The sequence below is a fragment of the Aspergillus caelatus genome, assembly GCF_009193585.1.
Source record: "Aspergillus caelatus strain CBS 763.97 unplaced genomic scaffold BDV27scaffold_247, whole genome shotgun sequence".
NCBI classification, from domain to species: domain Eukaryota; kingdom Fungi; phylum Ascomycota; class Eurotiomycetes; order Eurotiales; family Aspergillaceae; genus Aspergillus; species Aspergillus caelatus.
In genome coordinates, this window is record NW_022475510.1 from 1 (window position 1) to 14,568 (window position 14,568).

General features: G+C 48.9%; 5 protein-coding genes across 5 annotated transcripts; 2 read left to right on the forward strand and 3 right to left on the reverse strand.

The window, feature by feature from the left end:
- Positions 1-3,690: 3,690 nt before the first annotated feature.
- Positions 3,691-7,580, reverse strand: BDV27DRAFT_50451 (putative nuclear pore complex subunit Nup85). The gene is made up of 3 exons (XM_032076792.1): positions 4,946-7,580; positions 4,394-4,895; positions 3,691-4,341 (listed from the first exon to the last, which is right to left on the reverse strand). The coding sequence occupies exons 1-3, from the start codon at positions 7,370-7,372 to the stop codon at positions 3,866-3,868; spliced, it is 3,405 nt and encodes a 1,134-aa protein (XP_031922809.1). The 5' UTR covers positions 7,373-7,580; the 3' UTR covers positions 3,691-3,865.
- Positions 7,581-7,899: 319 nt separating this feature from the next.
- Positions 7,900-8,990, forward strand: BDV27DRAFT_50453 (uncharacterized protein). Its single transcript, XM_032076793.1, has one exon. It carries the CDS (start codon positions 8,086-8,088, stop codon positions 8,767-8,769), a length of 684 nt encoding a protein of 227 aa, XP_031922810.1. The 5' UTR covers positions 7,900-8,085; the 3' UTR covers positions 8,770-8,990.
- An 8-nt stretch (positions 8,991-8,998) lies between these two features.
- BDV27DRAFT_50460 (uncharacterized protein) lies at positions 8,999-10,532 on the forward strand. Its single transcript, XM_032076795.1, has 2 exons — positions 8,999-9,171; positions 9,228-10,532. Exons 1-2 carry the CDS (start codon positions 9,103-9,105, stop codon positions 10,368-10,370), a joined length of 1,212 nt encoding a protein of 403 aa, XP_031922811.1. The 5' UTR covers positions 8,999-9,102; the 3' UTR covers positions 10,371-10,532.
- On the reverse strand, positions 10,456-12,054 carry BDV27DRAFT_50457 (NAD(P)-dependent alcohol dehydrogenase). Its single transcript, XM_032076794.1, has one exon. The coding sequence runs from the start codon at positions 11,808-11,810 to the stop codon at positions 10,695-10,697; it is 1,116 nt and encodes a 371-aa protein (XP_031922812.1). The 5' UTR covers positions 11,811-12,054; the 3' UTR covers positions 10,456-10,694.
- A 335-nt stretch (positions 12,055-12,389) lies between these two features.
- BDV27DRAFT_162343 (uncharacterized protein) lies at positions 12,390-14,231 on the reverse strand (the record flags this gene model as incomplete). The annotated part of the gene is made up of 3 exons (XM_032073373.1): positions 12,390-13,865; positions 13,919-13,999; positions 14,052-14,231. 3 exons carry the CDS (start codon positions 14,229-14,231, stop codon positions 12,390-12,392), a joined length of 1,737 nt encoding a protein of 578 aa, XP_031922813.1.
- Between the last annotated feature and the right edge of the window lie 337 nt (positions 14,232-14,568).

Consider the following 14,568-nt stretch of genomic DNA (forward strand, 5'->3'; position numbering starts at 1 on the left):
AAAAATAAAAATAAAAAAATGGAGCCAAGTGATGAAAAAATAGTAGGACCCAGTCTATCGGGCAAGGTTAGTACCATCCATAGTGGTTATGCTCCAATCCACGTAGGGCCGACGACGGACGACGCCGAACCCTAGTCGATCAGTGGGGTTTCGTCGGGCTGAATCCTTCAAGTTTTAATTCAGAGCAAGCCAGACCCGAAGCTTTAGATTATAGACACATGCCTCTGACTAATGCAATTGTTGCAGAAGGTAATTCTGCGATGACAGCTGATACTCATTGCAAACATGACTCCAACCGGGCATGGTTATCCACTTTTGATGGAACCGTTGGAGCCAAGAAGGCTAAGGGATCGCAACAGTCTTGCAGACCCCAGCCATTCTGGCAGGCTAGCGCGGGCCTTTACAAGCGCACGTCCTCCTGTCGCAGGGGTTTTCAGCTGGCTTGTTTAAAGGCGCTAATATAGAATAGACATTCCTCTTCTTCCTTACCTGTTTCGAGTCGTAGGGCCGAGGAGAGCATGGGGCGGTCAGGACACAGAGCGAATCAAGTCCAAGTTGACAAACCGGGCAACTTGTAGAGTGCTCCTTCCAAGGACTAACGGAGATTAGTTCCATGCATGAGAGGACGGAGGAAACCGGTGGATTGACACAAGGCTGACTGGTGAGTGGAGAGAAGGGCAGCTGGATGGGTTGCCCATCAGGCCTATCACCGTATCACGTCTCCCCGGCGGGGTCACTGGACCAAAGGATGGCCTGAGTCATTATCTCTCATTGGCCAATCATCGTGCCCCGTCGCCAGGCAGCCATTTCTGGCCTGATCCCCATGAGGACCTTTGCAGCATGCCCTACGAGCCCTAGCCATGGTCAACATCTTGTTCCTTTTTTAGTCGCTTTGCTTACTGGTCAGTTCTATCTTTTAAGTCGCAGGTTATTGTATCAGGTTTATGCGGTGAGTCGGTGACTCAACGTAGTTGGCAGACACTAGTAACCTCTTCAGCTGAGGCTCTTCTCTCTTACCTTTGAGCCTCTGTCTTGCAGCGACTTTTGAGACACTAGACTGGGTTTCATAATTGTCATTGCCGATGTAACCGAACCATTGATCAAAGTGGATGTCATTTGAAAGCCAAGGTCTTTTTAACTTGCATTAAATCGGCCGCGAGCCTGTGTCAGCCACTCCATTCCCACTTTTGTTAAGCCAAATGGTTATGAAGGCTCGAAAGCATCCCGTGTTCAATACCATACAATTTCCTTCTCAAATTAATTTATAAATTCAAGCTTCTTCTCCAGGTTTTCAGCCTCATGCCAACGAATGATAGACTAGGTGTGCAATGTCCCTCGAGCCACCAACAGCTGAAGACGATACTAGTAGAACTTAGTCTATTATTCTATTTCCTGAAGAATCCATGCACATATGGTAAATTAAAGGAATTGGTGAAAAAAAAAAAGAAAAAAACACAATCACTTCCATGAGCGCTAAGTAGATGGAACTTCAAATTTAACAAATAAATCTGTGACAAAAATAAAGGAAAACAAGGAGATCAAGAGATACGGAGCTGGGGATCACTTGAGAATCAATGTGGTGAATATCAACTCCTTCGCTATTAGGGCATAGTAATCTAGCATACTAATCATACAACGTAGCTTTTACGGATATTTCCCTTAATCCAAAAAAAGAAGTACCCTCTAATGAATATTTACCGCGAAAGCGACTTTATAATCGATATTTAACTGGGAAACAATACTGCATGGCCACGAATGTACTTACCGCGGCCAGCTTAGGGGGCAACGGAAAGGACAAAGCTGGCCCTTATCATGCATGAAAGTATATGAAAGTTCTGTCCTAGGTCTCTGTAGGTGATACAGAACGGTCTCATTCATGATACAGTTCAACATTGTAGAAAATACCCATTGCATTGCTTCGGCTATTAAAAGTTCAGAATGGCCCAGCAATTGCGAGAATACTGGCTACCCAGCATTTCTTTAATTATATCCAGAGTATCCACAATCGAATCGAGCGACCCTTGTATACATAGAACCAAGTCTGGCTCCATTTGGTGAATTGGATACTGGGATAAAGAAAATTGAGACCTGTAATGGGCTATTAGATAGGTAGATAGGTATGGGTAGGTGGTAAAGCCAACACATGCCGCTTCTTGTCCGTTTTATATGGGCGAGAGCGTCTCTGTCGATAGAAGCACACAGTGCTTGTTCTACTTTTCCCTTATCAGAGTGTTTCTAGTTTGCAGCAATCACCTTTAGGCCCTTTACTGCTACTGCATTGGGAGGGGGTTCTTATTAAATATCTGCAATTATTATCTGAAAGATATCACCTGTTGGTGACGTCTTTCCTGTAATAAAGCCAGTAGATGAATTACTGATAGGGGCAGCACACTATATTCAACTCGCTTCTTTCACAGGCAGAATAAATTTATCCCTTGGGTCCTGTTCAAGCACCAGAGTGTTCAAATATATGCTTGACACAGGTTTTCTCACCTATGTAACAGATATATGGCGTTTCTATTGCTGTTTATTGAGGCCGTATGAGAGATAAAGACATTTCATTTACGGCTTGTTATTATGTATAACGCTTGATGCGACAGCAATCTATCAATCAGGCGCTTTCTGATGTTCCAATACTGTGGACGCATATTGGTAATAAAACCCCAAAACTTACATGCTGAGCGTAGGGAAAGCCCGGTGCTTGACCTAACATATAAGGGACTATCAGGCCATTTTCGCTATACAACCAGTTGGATTAAAGCCTAGGTTCCGTCCACGGCTAATAATGTGCTTTCGTTTTCATGGCACTAGCTGAAGTCAAGAGCAGGTATCTTGTCCATGGACAACCTCTGAAGTTCTTTGAATGATGGAAAAACCCAGTACAGGAATCATCGGTCTCGATTGCGTTTCTCGGAGCTAGAAGAGGATTTTTGGTTGGTATACCCGCTTTGGTAATAGAATATTAGATGCTTGAGTACTATAGCACGTAGTAGTTTAATGTAGGTGGCACCCAAGAACCCTCGTTATAGAACTTCTATAACGAAGGTATTATCTGAAGGCAACTGAACTAGTCCGGTATAATTGGGTTCAGCAGGCCATGCGGTTTATTAGTCATGCAAGTATGAGAGTACGCTTTGAACAGACGCGAGGCCTGTAGGGGCGGAACCCATGAGCACATAATAGTAACCACGTTTGAACGCGAAGTCTATACATGGGCAACTGAGTACCACCACCTCGATGAAACCATCGCTCTACCTGGTGGCGTCTTTCAGACGAGAATAGCAGTTAGGTAGGTGGCTGGATGACAAACTTACAGGGGGCGGAAATGAACTTGGGACATGATGATGTGATATGGCGTTGAATGAGGATATTAAGATTGGAAACTTCCATTATAGTGGTATATATATACTATAATAACATAGGTAGTGACTTCTCATCTATTCACCGGGAGAGAAATGAATTTAGTCTATCAGTTCATCCTTCACTGTCTTCATGCAAACAATTCAGTAGTAGTAATGCACCGATTTTAAGAGTTAGGGAATGAGTATGTAGCTCCTGCAGGTGAAGTAGTACATAAAATGTGGAGTTTCTAGCACATTATTACTATACTTGTATGATGCATCTGCCATAGCTCTTTACCATTGATGATTCTCGGTACAACATACATGAGAAGGTACTGCAACCGATGGCAGACTGGGTGATGTTGCGTCCATGCGCGTCGGATTTTTGTATTCCTTTATCTTTGTATCTGTTACTGAACGCTATTACCCATTATACATAATACATTCAAGAAGTGACAAGCACCGACCCCTTGGGGGAAAAAAAAGTGTACATGCTAATGTTAGAACTTTTTATCAATCCCTCATTAGACCGACCCAAGAGCTCCGAAACTCAGTCCTTTTGCAAGCCCCAACCGCAACATTCGGAGAATATCCTCTCCCCTGGCGTCCTCCGACAGACCAGCACGCCAGTCCCAGCCTCGCTCTTGATACGCCGAGGAAGCGTGATTATTAGAACGAGGCACCAATACGCCAGAGCTGCCAGCGGACCCGGATCCCGACCGGTTCCGTGCGGACTCGATCATATCACTACCGATGAATGAGAAGGTGCTCGAAGCTGTCAGCGAGGACACGGACTTTTTCAGCAATGCGCGAGGAGATGGTGGGAGAACAGAGGAGTCAGATGCTGAATCAGCGCCTGCGCGCTTGGAGTGATATTCGATGAGTGTAGAGCGGAAACATTCTTCACATTGAGCATAGACGCGGGGTGTAACCGTCTCAAGATCCTCAATGGCGGACAGAATGGCGGATTGTTGAGATACGGAAAGAATGGGCGTAGATTCTAATATTCGGTTAGCGGCCGAGTTCATCCGACGTGAAACATCACGACTTACGTTCGACAAACGGCAGCGCCTCTCCCAGAAGAGCTAATAAGCCATCGACTTGCACCGCAGAATCTCGGTCCGGGTCATAAAGGCCACCGTAAATGCTGTCTGCAGCGCTACTGATGACCGCGACCAAAGCTTGAGCCGCCGCTCGCCGCCTGGCTAAAGGCTTGAATCGTGGTCTTTGCCCCTCTTGGAGACCAATAGCCTCATCACGAGTCTCATAGTATCGTCGCAGAGTAGCATAACCACTAAAGTAGAATTGAAGAATACCGGCAGCTTCCTCATCAACCCCAGCAACGGCCGAGAGGCATGCCTTAGGTTCTCTGATCAATGAGCAGAGCTGTTCATCGAGGTTCGCAGGTGCAGGATACGCGCGTGATTGGACGAGACTGTAGGAGATAAGGAGATCAACCACGGATTTGACCTTTCGTCGGTTGTGGGCTCGAGCATAGCAGATTAAAGCGAGGCCATATTCTTCGGTCTTTGATACTGTAAGATCGCCGAAACGCTGCACTGAATTAGTACGTCATTTTCTGTTGGTACGAAAAAGTGACTAACCTCAGAGACTCGTTTCCCTTCCTTCTCTAGACCTAGTTCAGAGCATAGCAACACGGCCCTGTCCATCTGTTCCGCAGTGTCAAGGGGCAACTTATCCAATAGCTCTGACACACTCTTCTGCATCTTCTCATGGTCATTTAAGCGGCTTAGAACCTCGAGCGCCAATTCCCAGCCCTGTCGGACACCATTTTCCATGCTTCCGCGCTCAAATAGTCCAGATGCATAGCTGCTTAGAATGTCGTCCTTGCTAACACTGCCCTTCTGCGATTTGCCATCTTGACCATAGGAGAGGACCATCAAGTCATTCTCGCTCAGGCCTGTTAGCGGCTTTGCCCCAGTTGTCGTCTCTAGCCAGCCACCAGCAGACGCAACTTCAGCCACTGCAGACGCAACGCAAAGCGACCACGTCTGAAGCAATTCTAACACGCCATCAACGTTTCCTTCAAAGACGGAGGCCAGTCCAACTTCGATGCTGCTGAGAGAGTTAACCCGGAAACCGCCGTCATCTGACTCTGAATTTGTCGCACTATTAAAAGCCAGATCAAGGCGACGAAGATAAGCTTCCTCAGGATTAATGCTAGAAGGCTGTGGTTTCGATACCCGAGGACGGAGAAAGTGAATGCTAGTGCTGGCACCAAGTCCGTTGCTTGGCGCTGAACTCTCATCATCATCTTCCCCGTCCCACCATACTGTCAAGCTGACCGTCGCCTCAACCCAGTCCTGTGCAAGATTCATGATAGCGCTCGTATCCCCGAGGATAATGCGGTAGAGGGATCTCAGGTTTTGGTAAATCGTCCATGGAACCCGGCTTTCTGCCATGCGCGCAGACTGCGCGAAGGAGAATTCGCCTGCCGCAGCAATGGGCTTCAATCCGAAATTTATTGCCTGGAAACGATTGCCCACAACCGGGGGCTCGGGGTCTTGCTGCTCACCTCCTTCAGCGAATTCTTCAAGGTCTGTCACTGCAGCAAGCACACGTCTCCTGTACATGCCCCACTCGGGTCCCCTAACATCCCAATCACCGTGCTGAGTGCCAGGGCATGAGTCTAAAATCTGTAGGGCTCTATTGACACACTTCTGGATATTCTGCAGCTGTGCGCCACGATAACCCGTTTGTGGTAAGCCGTCCTCCAATGCAGACCTAGCGTAGTTGAAATCTGCAACTCGCAAAATGTCCGCAGCTTCGGGAATATGACCGCGCAATACAGCGGCCTTAAGAATCTCCCAAAAATTTGAAGACGCGGTAGGGTTCGGCTCCACATCTTTCAATGATCGCAGTTCGGCCGTCTGAGGATAATTTCTGTTAAGCCAATCAAGGAGCAGCTTCGGTATGGGGATGGGCGCACTAGTTCTCGAGCCGGCAAGCACAAGACTTTGCGGTGCCGCAAAGCCTAGAGGGTTGGGGAACCCCCCTGACCTATCATTTGAAAGAGGGGGGTGGTGAAGCTGTAGCAACAAAGAGCCCAGGAAGCTCGCTTTAATCACGCCAGGAGCATGGTCCCCTGGGCCCACTTGTGTACTAGAGACCCTAGAGACGCCCTCGTACTCTGCATATAATTCCCAATCTTCCGTTAGTTGGCTACAGACCTCTGACAGCATGACCTGGAAATCCACATCTTGGTATTCAGCCTTCCGCACTTCGTCGTACAAGCGACATATTTCATCCTCAGTGTTGATGATGACTTGGCTGGGCTCTTCGACCGATGCGATACGCGATCTGGACGTGAAATTTCGCATAATTGACGGCATTGGAGAGTCCTTCTTGGGAGACAGTTTCGTTTTGCGTAGAGGTGATTGATTTGCCCATTTTTCATCAAGCTTAGGTCGCTTTGCATTGCTTGGATTTGTATATATCGGTTTTTGTTGACCTTGCGAGGTGGGCTGTGGCAAAACGGGCTTTCCAAACTGAGAGTCCAAGAAGCTCAAGCGGTTGCCGTCCCCAGTTGTATCACCTACGTCCATATCGCCATCCACTTCTTCTTCCTCCGGAATAGACTCCTCGCCCTCGACATCTTCTTCCATTTGCGACGAGGCGAAACTATTTGACGGTCCAAAATTGGTCGAGTCGCCAAACCGGCTATCATTTGTAACACTGAAAAGAGATTGAGTGGGGGCAAAGGACTTGGTGGGAGCTGCTTTCCTTCCCCGTGGTGCTGGATAATCAAAGGATGCGATCGAGGACCCGAAGATGCTGTCGTTGGGATTGATGTTTCCGGATTTTGTAAAGAGAGAACCGGGGGAGTCAAACTGTGATCTAGAGCTCATCTGGGAGCTGCCAAATACGGTGGACGGAGGAGCGCCTTGCGGAGTAAAGGAATTGGATGCCGACGGCGGAGCACCCGCTGGAGTTTCAGATAAACTGAACAAACTGCGAGATTTTCCAGGGGTCGAGGGTGGACTCGAATCGAAAGGAACCTTAAAACTCATGTTGATATGGTGGTGGTCGGTGTAGCATAAACAAAGCGATAATTCTTGGTCGACTTAGATCTGCGGAACGAAAAGTTACCACCCCAGTCGGGGGCAGACAACTCGTGCAGGGGAATAGGCACCTAATGTCAGGCGCGCGCAATTAACCAATGACCCTCCGTTAGGTGATCGAGTAATCGAGTTACAAACTGGAAATTGCCAACCCCTAAATGTCATGGAAGTTCCGCTTCTTCAGCATCGCCAGTCCGCCCATCAACGCGCTCGGGTCTTGGCACCAAGCTGCGATGTCATGTGATATCAGGTGATTGTATATCACATGATCAGATCTGTGAGGGTTTGAATCACGTGCTTGTAGTACTCCAATTTGGGCAAGTCGTATTCGCTACAAAGCCCCTTGGGTTGCCCAAGGCTAAATCTGGCTGGTGTTCCAAAGCCAAGAGCACAGCCCTTGGAGCCTTTCCTGCTAATTATTGGATGATATTCCTTCAGATTGTTCTTTTTTAAGTTATGCTTTGGAACACCCATGATGATGATCAACGCTAAGCCTTGTGCTTCTCGTATCAAGGATATTAAAATGATTCCAGGGTTCTCACCTCAGAATAGTTATATAAGATGTGTAGAAGACGAACCCCCCGCCCCCGAATACTCCTTATGCTTCTCTATCCTATCTTTTTTTCATCACTAATGCGTAACAATATCTTGACCTCTGCACAATGAATCCATCCAAGTCCATTTCTGATCAGGAGTCTTTTAATGGAAGTCTGTTTAACTCCTGCGGCAACCCTCGCCTCTTTCATGTATACCATACTCTGTGGCACAATGATTACACCGTGACTTCGGACGACAAGACACCCCTTTTCTTTGTGGATACGTCGTGTTTCACCCCAAAGAAGCCAGACCTTACATTCCATGCTGGCACTGATAAGAAGGCCCCTATTGTGGGCGTCTCCAAATTCCTACATTTTTCAAGACACATGAAAGTAGGGCTCGGTGATCCGGAGAGTATCAACCACGTTGAGTGGGAGGACCTTGTGTCTCAAAACATCAGGAGCAACAAATACCGCTGGCAAATGACCCTCCGGGGTGCCTCTGGAGCAGAACGACGGTCTTTTATGTGGAAAAGAACACACTCTGTTGCGGTCGAGGGCTCCTCCGCTTCCAAATGGAGTAGCCGCAACTTCAAGCTGGTCGATGAGCAGACCGATCAGATTGTTGCGATCTTTACGAGCAGTGCATTCAAAAGCGTCAAGAAAAGTGGCAAACTCCAAATCGACTCGACAAACTATGGCGAGGAGTTTGATCTGATGGTCCTTATCACTGGGCTTTCTTTGTATGAGAAACAAAGACGGCGCGACAATAATGGTGGAGGAGGTGGCGGGGGTGGTGGTGGAGGTTAAAGGATCTATCTCTCTGCCTCCTTTGTATTCTTTATTCTCTTCTTAGCTTTCCCGAATATTCTGAGATACCAAGTCTGCTGTTTGAGTTACCGTGTTATATATGTCTACGATAGGATGATATCCACTACCTCTTGTGTCAATTATGATTCTTGGCATTTATTATGATGACATAATCTGCTTTGTATCATTCAGCCTCCAATGAAATAAAATAAGCTTAACTTCATAGGTATGCAGTTGCCTAGAAATGCCGTGCTCTTTCCTCATGGATGACACTAGCAATTCTTGACTATCCAGAATATGTCAGCATAGCTGGTCGTTGTGCAGTTGCATCTGATGGCACTACGAAGACCCCATCGCAAGTCTCGCCATGGCTGTCTAGAATGCAAGCGAAGACGAGTCAAGGTATGCACTCACTTGGCATGGCTTCATGTATTTGCTCGACTGAACTGGTCTTTTAGTGCGACGAAACCCGACCAGTGTGCTCCAATTGCTCTAAGCGCCAAGCGGAATGCGAATATGACTCGAGCAGTTCCCTCCTATGGGCGAACGAAGAACCACACCATACAAAGTCGGTTAACTCTAGATCTGAGGAACCACCACTGCCAGAGCCACCACATGTAACTGCCAATCCATTTGACACATCTGCCGAAGATGATGGCGCAACTCATTCCAGTCCCAGCCTCAACCTGGGCGACTTGGAGTTGATGATGCAGTGGTGTAACTCAACGTACCAGGTCCTAACACGCAATGAAAGGACTGATCCCGTCTGGCGTCTTCGTGTTCCTGAAGAAGCCTTGTCATATCCGTTCCTTATGCACGGGATCTTGGCTCTTTCTGCACTTCATATAGCCCGGACGAGGGACGACCACCGTCGACCGGAATATATCAGTGCCGCCGTAGCCCACCAGAACCAGGCATTAGCATTTTTCCGAAAGCAGCTCGATGATATTAATGACACAAATGCAAAAGCTATGTTTGCATTATCTAGCATGATAGTTGTATATGCTTTCGGTTTTCCTCATTCGCCCGAGTCAAAAGGTCCATGGGCATGCATTGACGATTTCATTCAAGTTTTGGTATTAGCACGGGGTGTGGAGCAAGTGTTGAGACAGGCCACGCCGTCTATCCGAAGTAGCGACTGGGAAATCCTCCTGCGCTTGGACAAATACATTGCCTCTCTTCCGCAAGATGCTCTTTCACTGCTCGAACGACTACGTGAGCTGAATGCTTATTGTGGCGCGCAAGACACAACGCATGATACCGATATCTACAACAAAACTATTGACAACCTGACGGATATAACGGCTGCAGCCTATGGTGGCTTGACTTCGATCACTGTTGCCGCGAGATGGGCAATCAGATTGAAGCCCAAGTTTGTGAACCTGATACGGGATCGTAGTCCTCTTGCCCTGATCATCCTAGCGCATCTCTGCTCGGTCCTTTGTCGCCTTAAGAAGTATGACTGGTGCATCGATCAATGGGTATTCAAGCTACCAAGGGCAATATGGCAGATTCTGGATGACCGCTGGAAACCGTATGCACAGTGGCCCATGGTAGAAATTTTCGGACAGGGCTTCCTCAGCGAAATTGAAACAGATTAATTCAGCTTGACTTTTCTCAGTACTTACTATTTTAATAGCGGGATATTTGCCTGTGCATTTCTGGCACACGGGGCTCTCTGATCGCAAGTTTTCTCTCAATTAAGGACTTATTATCGGGAAGGGTGTTTTCCTAGATTTGATACTCTACCTAATGCATCAAACAGGGAAATGAATGAGGCTTAGACTTCAAGACTGTCCCCGAATCTCCATAAGTCACACTTGTACATACTCTGCACCCTGCCCTAGACTCAACGTGCGCCCCTCTATTTTATCAAGCACCGGCCTACCCTACTCCAGCAGAAACCAACGCCCACATGGTACATCCTATAACTTCGCTTGCTTCTCCGTCTCATTAACCAACACATATCGATACCGTGCCTTACCAGCATCCATATCAGCCAACACCGCATTCACATCCTTCATTGGTCTCTTCTGAATCCACGGCAACACGCGCTCCTCAGCTGCCAACTGCAGCATAAGCCGAATATCCTCCGGCGAACCAATATTCGACCCGGTAACCTTCACCCCCTTCTGAATCAAAGAGAAAGCCGTCAACTGCGGAAGCGGCTTCTCAGGCGCCCCGACCTGCACAAACGTCCCATCCACCTTCAGCAACCGCAGATACTGACTCAACGGCATATCCGGCGCATCAACAGTACAGATAATCAGATCTAGGGAACGCGAATGTGTCCTCCCCCACTTCTTCTCCTCATCGGTAGCAATGAACGCATCCGCCCCAAGTCCCTCAATTGAATCTTTCCGCTTACTCGACGTCCGCGAAATCCCCACCACCCGATCACACCCCAACGCCCTCGCAAACAATATCCCCAAATGCCCCAGTCCCCCAATGCCCACAATCCCAACCGACTTCCCCGGCCCGGCGCCGTACTTCCTCAACGGCGCAAACACAGTAACCCCACCGCATAGCAATGGCGCCGCCTCAGCCGAGGGCAGCGAGTCGGGGATCTTGAACGCAAAATGCGCCGGCCCACGCCAGTGCATCGCGAAGCCCCCGTATGCTTTGCTCTTGTCGGCGTACCGCGAGTTGTACGTCCCTGTTATCCGGGGACAGTAGTTCTCCTGTCCGTCTGCGCACTCGGCGCAGTCCGCTTTCAGACAAGACATGCTCTGCGCGCCGATCCCAACCCGGTCTCCGACGCGGATCTCGCGGGAGGCTGGGGATGATGCCAGCGTTGGGACGCCTGAGCCAATGCGGGTCACGGTGCCGATGATCTCGTGGCCGACTACGCAGGGGTAGTCTGCAGGGCCCCAGCCTGAGCGGAGGGTGTGAATGTCTGTCCCGCAGATCCCGCAGTGGGAGACTGCGACTTCGATGTCGGTTGCTGTGAATGGTTTAGGGTTGAAGGTCGTGAATGTTAGGGGGCTGGTGGCGTTGTGGGCCACCCAGCCCTTGAATGTGTCTGGGGTTGTTGGGGACATTGTCGGGTGATTATTGGGGTATATGGGTTTCAGGTATTTTGAGGTGTGTATGTTCTTGAACTGATGGTTTCAACTGTATATGATTGTTTGTCTGGGTGTCGTCGGTGGCGCAGCGGTGAGGTTGATTGCTTTGCTGGTAATTATATGTAAGTTATTCAAGATCCGCCCAGCAGCTAAAGTGCACTATTGAGCAGCACGCGGATCTTTCAGAGATTAGGAGGGGATATATGTACATCATTTAAAAGGAGAAATAAGTCGGCTACTCCAGAGCAAATGGTGGAGATCGAACCAAAATGCGGACCGAATCAGGAATTGCCGAGGTTGCGGGATATCCTCATGAATATCAACAGTACGTATGTGCGTTGGGTCACAGCATATCAGAATCCCATATCCAATCCATTAGATGCATTATGATTAACGAGTACATGTTTTCAACTAAAGACAGAAGAATTCCCATGCGCCAGGTCAGGTCAAATCATGACAATCGTATGCAGCTAACAGGTAGCACGCAGAGAAGTATTTACACTGGAGGGTATCAAACAAATCATATCCTAAACACACTGGCTTACAATAGCTTGTTCACCGGGATGTCATCCCCAGCAGCTCGCCCAGCTCGTCATTAGTGAGAGTGCTTCTTCGCCGATCTTGGCTCCCTTTAGAACCCTTCACTGCGCGGCCTCGCTTACGGCTCTCGCCTTCTTTGCGGGCTTGTTCCGCAGCGCGAGCTTCACTCTCCGCAGCGGCTAGTTTCTGCGAAACACTCATCCGAGTTTGAGAGCTGGGGCCCTGCTCTTTAGTCAGACCTGGCTTTTTCGGCTCATGCAGTCTGCTAGTCTGGCTCGGTACCTGACGTGACGTCTTGGTCTCCGGTTTTCTCCTCGACGGCCTGCGCGTAACTGTCTCGGACTGATGCGCTTTGATTGGCAGAGTATCATCGCCACCACTAGGTTCACAAGGTGATCCATGGAGTCCAGGTGTGAAAGAAACCTTTCGTGGCAAGCGCGCGGGTCGAACATTCTCGCTCCGCTCCTTCAGCGCACGGTCGGAGCTCTTCTGAGACTTTTCCTCCCGCACTGGTAGCTGAGTGTCAACACAAGCCGGAGGTAGCTCAACGCTCTCTTGAGAAGCCCTGTCTGCGGACTCTTCTTCATCTTCAGCCTCCTGGTCTTCGTAAATTGGCGACTGCATCTGTGCCTCGTCGTCGGCTGGTGCAAGATCCTGAGCCGAGTCTACGCTAAGGTCGAGCCTCATACCCATTCGCAACTCCTCCGCTTGCACGGAGCCACCACCATCGGCGATTCGTCTATGCCATCCGTCCATCATGGTAACAGCTTGTTTCCACCTGCTCTCCATCTTTTCCCAACTTTCCCGTAGCCTCCCTATTTCCTCGTCGCGCACCTCGACTTCCTCGAGCGGTACAAAAGAGGGATTAGTGAGGAGTGTTCTCAGATGTTCAAGCACCCTATCCATTTGGTTGGACAGCTCTTCACAAGACGCCGGAAGTGTAGTAACTGGCCCTTGTGATGATTTCTGAGTTCCTACGCTTGCACCGTTCGAATACTCATCATTCTCCTCACTTTGGGGCAACCCTTGCAAGTCCTTCAGAGTCTGGACAGTGTTCCGCGCAAGCATAATTAAACTATCATTCTCGTCGCTCAAGTTCTGACATAACTCTGTCAGAAAATCGTTCGTCTCCTGCTTCAGACTGTAGCCTGGGTCATTGACATTATCGCCACCCGACATAAGCTTAGCTTTGGAGGATCGATCGACTGCAGGGTTTATGTTGATGGTTGTCACGCCTAGCCCCTCCCGTTTTCCTCTCTGACGTTCAGCCAGGTGGGATTTCAATCTCTGCATCTCCAGGTCACGCTTGCGGATGTCGTTGGCACACTGGGCCCGGACTTGCTGAATCGTAGTTTTCATGCGCTGCACTTGATCTTTCAGTTGTCTTACTGTAGCGTCGGCACTCGCTGCATTGGCTTTCTGGGCACGCTCTTGGGCTTCCGCCAAAGCGACCGATCGGGTCAATTCGGATGTCTTCGCCTTGAGTTTCTCCTGTACGCAGTCTTAGCTTCTTGTATAGCCTCCCAAGTGCTGCTGGAACATACAATCTCGAGTGTCTTTTGGGCATCCTCCGCTCGCAATGTCCGAATCGTAGTCGCTAGGTTCTCTCGGTGTTCGGCTTCGCGCTATTCCAACCTGGTCAGATCATGTACGAGACGAGGCAGGTTATTCACATACATCTCTCCTCAGGACCAAATCATTCACCAGGTTGATGACTCTCGCCATCGCAGCCCCCGTGCCACCTTCCTCATTCTCCGGCTGAGCGAAATCGATCGGCTTGCCACTTTTCAGTAAGCCCCGGGCGAGAAGCACATTATTTATATAGGTAGACGCCGCCTGCAAATTGTGCGGCTCCATGCTTGCCTGCAAGCTGTCGGCCAATATTGGATGAACTGGCGGGGATCAGGCGACTTAAGTCGTGAGAATTCAAAGCGTTTCGCAAGGGCCTCGGGCCGTTATTTTCACTTGCAGGGATTCCGAATGGGGAAGAATGTAAACACCGCCTTTTCCGCGGTGGCCCGCAGATGCCAAATGCGCAGTCGCATGATCGTCCTTCGTTGCCAGGCGGACTCGGAACTAAACCGCTTTAGTTCTATAACCTTTTAGCCCAGATTCTGTCGCATCTTTTTGCATCCATTACACTCCAGTTCAGTAAATTCTGGTCTCTGCTGTACAACATAAAAATGAAATTTCC

What these genes read in the sequence shown, in the direction of transcription:
- BDV27DRAFT_50451 (XM_032076792.1), bottom strand. Translation starts at nt 7,372, where the DNA reads ATGAGTTTTAAGGTTCCTTTCGATTCGAGTCCACCCTCGACCCCTGGA. An exon ending in AAGGGAAACGAGTCTCTGAG is followed by an intron (nt 4,896 to 4,945) that starts GTTAGTCACTTT and finishes AATTCAGTGCAG; the next exon opens with CGTTTCGGCGATCTTACAGT. An exon ending in GGCGCTGCCGTTTGTCGAAC is followed by an intron (nt 4,342 to 4,393) that starts GTAAGTCGTGAT and finishes ACCGAATATTAG; the next exon opens with AATCTACGCCCATTCTTTCC.
- BDV27DRAFT_50453 (XM_032076793.1), top strand. Translation starts at nt 8,086, where the DNA reads ATGAATCCATCCAAGTCCATTTCTGATCAGGAGTCTTTTAATGGAAGT.
- BDV27DRAFT_50460 (XM_032076795.1), top strand. Translation starts at nt 9,103, where the DNA reads ATGGCACTACGAAGACCCCATCGCAAGTCTCGCCATGGCTGTCTAGAA. An exon ending in GCAAGCGAAGACGAGTCAAG is followed by an intron (nt 9,172 to 9,227) that starts GTATGCACTCAC and finishes CTGGTCTTTTAG; the next exon opens with TGCGACGAAACCCGACCAGT.
- BDV27DRAFT_50457 (XM_032076794.1), bottom strand. Translation starts at nt 11,810, where the DNA reads ATGTCCCCAACAACCCCAGACACATTCAAGGGCTGGGTGGCCCACAAC.